We start from the raw sequence: 3837 nt of genomic DNA, 5'->3' as shown, positions 1-3837 counted from the left end.
CACCACCACCTCCTCCTTACGTCTACAGCTCTCCTCCATATGTTTACAAGCCACCACCACCTCCTCCTTACGTCTACAACTCTCCTCCATATGTTTACAAGCCGCCACCTCCTCCTTACACGTACAGCTTTCCTCCATATGTTTACACTTCACTGCCACCTCCAAGCTATAGTTATAGCTCTCCCCCTCCTCCAAAATACTAAACAAACATATACATGATATATTCGTTTATCAGCCATCATATTCATGGAATTAATTAATATTTCCTTAATAACTTTTCATATATGAAATGTATTTCTTTGGTTACAACCAATTGCATTTTTGTTGTTTGATTGCTTCGTTTGATGTTGTTTTACTCACTAAAAATCCATGTACTTGTTGTCCATCTTTTATTGTCTAATGAACTCAATGAATCCCTTTATTTTAATAGATTGAAATAAAAATCTTCGGGCATCTCAAAGTTTCTCAACTATCATAGTTTATACATGAGATATATATAAACTATCAAAGTTTCTCTCAACTATGGATTTGAAAACTTTTTCACTAAAAGATCCATACTCGAAAACAAAGAAAATGTAGCTATAACCTATGTTTCCAAGGAAAGTTGATTAGGTTTTAAATAATGGTATTACTTCTTCATACAAGCAATAACCTATATTTTTGTTATTTTTATAATACTTAAGTAAATATGATGATATCTATTATAATCATAATCATAATAAGAATAATATCTAAGCTAGAAAAAACTACAATTCGTCTACTTTTTAATCTAATTCTAGTCCAAAAAGATGGTGACAAAACAAATTAATTAAGTAGGCAGATTTAAATACTATCTTTTTATATCCTCAAATTGGGAAGTTGTATATGTCCCTATAACGACATAAAATGTTACAGAAAAAAATCGTTCTATATAGTTAAACGAAGAATATAATCAATTGTTACTAAAAAAAAATATTGACAGTAAACAATGTGAATTGTCATTATTTACCTAGTTAGATCAAAGTTATTCCTATCTTTCTAATTAATTATAAAGAAAATGAAAAAAAAAAAGATGACATATCCATATTTCAAAATTACAAGATGTAATATAGAACTAGCTAGTGTATCCAAATTTGAATTGACAACTTTGGAAAGAATTTTATAGTTTAAAATGAATTAGGAAGTTTATAGTTAGTATATGGTAAATTGGGCAAAGAGTAATCCTAGTTGAACGCCTATACGACGACAGCCCTATATTTAGGGTTTGAAACGCAAGGTCGATGAGAAGGAGAGGTTATGTAGCAGCCGATGTAAAGTTACTTAAAGATCCGATCCCTGTTGATCTAGTGATGGCTAAAGTGATAGTCCTCGACTCCTCGTATGAAGAGCCACCAAAATAAAGTCCTTCGGAAGTTGCTCTGTAACCCTAACACGGAGCAATTCACTACGTTACCCGATAACACAGAGCAATTCACTAAGATCCAGAAACGTGTGTTTTGATGTTAGATCTGAGATGCTAAGTTTTATCAAAGCACCTAACGTTGTCCTCCAATGGAAGAAGGATGCGATATTGATAGATTACAAAGGGAAGCTGGCTGCCACTGTGAGATTCCCTTATTGTCAATTCACCAGTTTTGATTTATGGATACTACAATACCGCAAGAAACATGTATGGTCAAAGCAAGTTTGCTTTCAAGTTAGTGTTTCACCAACTCACCGAGTTAATGTAGCATCCCCAATTTCATAATTGGTAACCAGATCCCAAACTTAATGATATTAGTGGAGAAGAATGGATCCGATCTCTGAAGAAATTTAACTGAAATCATCTGAATTAAAAAAAAATAGCTAAAAGATCAACGGAAATTTGTTATAGAGAGTATTGTATTCAGTATTTATAGTAAACTCGCGTTTAAACGTTTAAATTTTTCCTATCATTTATATTTTCATTTGATAACTCAACCAATAGTGGAAACGATAGGACATTGCACGAAAAACACAAATTGGAAATCAGATTCAAAGGTTTTTTTTTCCGATGATAACTGGAAATAGTTCAATGTTTTCTTTATAAACTATAGAGAAATATAAGATTACAATATACGGTCTGATGACAAGATAAAAAAATTCAACGCTCATTAGAACACTATCACGGTTGCACAAATTTGGCTAATATGGCCAGGTCCAGAATCTTGACGTCAAGATTATCATCTATCTTAACGATACCGTCTGAACCGTCGATTCCGATAAGCTTACCAGTAGACCCACGAAATTGCCCACCAACTATTTTGACACGGTCACTCTTCCTCGGAGGTACTATCTCCAGTTCGCTTGGGAGGGCCATTATAGTGTCACCTTCACCACTGGACCCGAGAGATACTTTACACGTTCCATCCTGACATTAAGTAGCACATAGGAAAACTGGGGGGTTAGAAAGGAGCTACTCATTCAGCTTAAACAGCATCCACAGTCAGCATCACTTCTAGCAAGATCATTTAATTTTTTTCCTGGTTTTGTTTATTACTAAGCTAGTAGTTTTTTTTTGTTTTGTTTATAAACAAGAGCTGGAGTTCGGGAAAGCCACGAGACTAACCGAAACATCTCGGATGACGCCCACATCGCTGTCCTCTCCAGCCTTGTGTATGTCAACCAAAATATCGGGCATGAACCATGCTTCAGCATCCCCACCTGTCGTATTAACAATAATAAGCTAAGATAACCGCCATAAAAATGAAACTTCTAAAGGGAACTGAGACAAGTAATATGCAAGGTCAGACGAAACAAATAAATTATCCTTCTAACTATAGTCTATACCCCAAGAATAGACATACCTATAACAGGAGACATGACATCCAGGCCAGTTCCTGGAGTCATTGGTTGTCCTCCAGGAGTTCCAGGTAGGTATGAAGCCGAGCTTGGTGTCATCGGTTGTCCAGGTGTCGATGGTAGGTAAGGGCTTGGGGCATTAGCTGCATAACAAGGTATATGAGAAAAAAAGACTGGCCAAACAAGAAGAGTCAACATTTTGAAAAAATATTACACGCATCTTACCATAAGCTGAACCATGGTCCCTAGGTGTCCCTGCATCCGAGTAACTACCACCAGGAGTACTAGCCCATCCTGAGCCAGGAGTTGGTGCTTCATATGCCCGTGAAGGAGGACTTCCCGGCTGGAAACAAGTGTCACATAAACGACATTAGTGCAGAATTACATATGTCAGAGATATGAAGCCAATAGTAAGGTTAAAAGCAAAATCATAGATGGATAAATCTTACCTGATATTGAGGACTTGTTCCCCAAGATCCCGGATTTCCGTCTTCCCAGCTATCCCTGATTCATAATAACCATAACTTGAGTTGAGAGATATACAAGTTTATTCTTTTAATCAAGATTTACAATTCTCAAACATGCGTTAAGAATTTCTGGAAATAATTGAAACAATTGCCATTGCCATGAATATAAAACATAACAAAGAACCTCACATTGATGCATACTTACAACAGGATCAACGAGAAACATAGGGGAGATGAAAGAGAAATTCAACTTCAGATTATAGAAACGCAACAACAAACTTACCTAGATGGACTCATAGGCGTGTAAGGATTCCAAGCTCTATCACGCATGGGTGTCCTCATTCCATCATGGATGGGTGTAGCTGAAATTTACACAATCATCAAGGAGCTTAATATGTCAGGTGAACATATTACAGAGGAGGTGCCATAGCACATTAAAATTGAACTAGAAAACAAACCTCCAGAGTCCCGCATTGGAGTCATATAAGGATGAAGTGGAGTCCGAGAAGGATGCATAGGTGTTTCGCTTCCCATACTATACCGAGATGTATCTCTGTAGAATTCAAATGAT

The 3837-nt window shown here is 36.3% G+C and overlaps 1 protein-coding gene across 1 annotated transcript in view; it reads right to left on the bottom strand.

Moving 5' to 3' along the window:
• Positions 1987 to 3837, bottom strand: part of LOC104736877 (putative transcription elongation factor SPT5 homolog 1) — a 14376-nt gene continuing 12525 nt past the window's right edge. The window contains exons 17-22 of the mRNA XM_010456957.2: positions 3550 to 3628; positions 3249 to 3303; positions 3025 to 3142; positions 2805 to 2942; positions 2567 to 2661; positions 1987 to 2368 (exon numbers count right to left, since the gene is read on the bottom strand). Coding sequence (XP_010455259.1) covers positions 2123 to 2368; positions 2567 to 2661; positions 2805 to 2942; positions 3025 to 3142; positions 3249 to 3303; positions 3550 to 3628 — 731 coding nt within the window. The 3' untranslated portion in view covers positions 1987 to 2122. The remainder of the gene's footprint in view (positions 2369 to 2566; positions 2662 to 2804; positions 2943 to 3024; positions 3143 to 3248; positions 3304 to 3549; positions 3629 to 3837) is intronic.

Source organism: Camelina sativa, chromosome 13, assembly GCF_000633955.1.
Source record: "Camelina sativa cultivar DH55 chromosome 13, Cs, whole genome shotgun sequence".
In the NCBI taxonomy this organism is placed as follows: Eukaryota; Viridiplantae; Streptophyta; class Magnoliopsida; order Brassicales; family Brassicaceae; genus Camelina; species Camelina sativa.
Note: the sequence above shows the minus strand (reverse complement) of the source record. Positions and strands in the feature narration are given on the sequence as shown.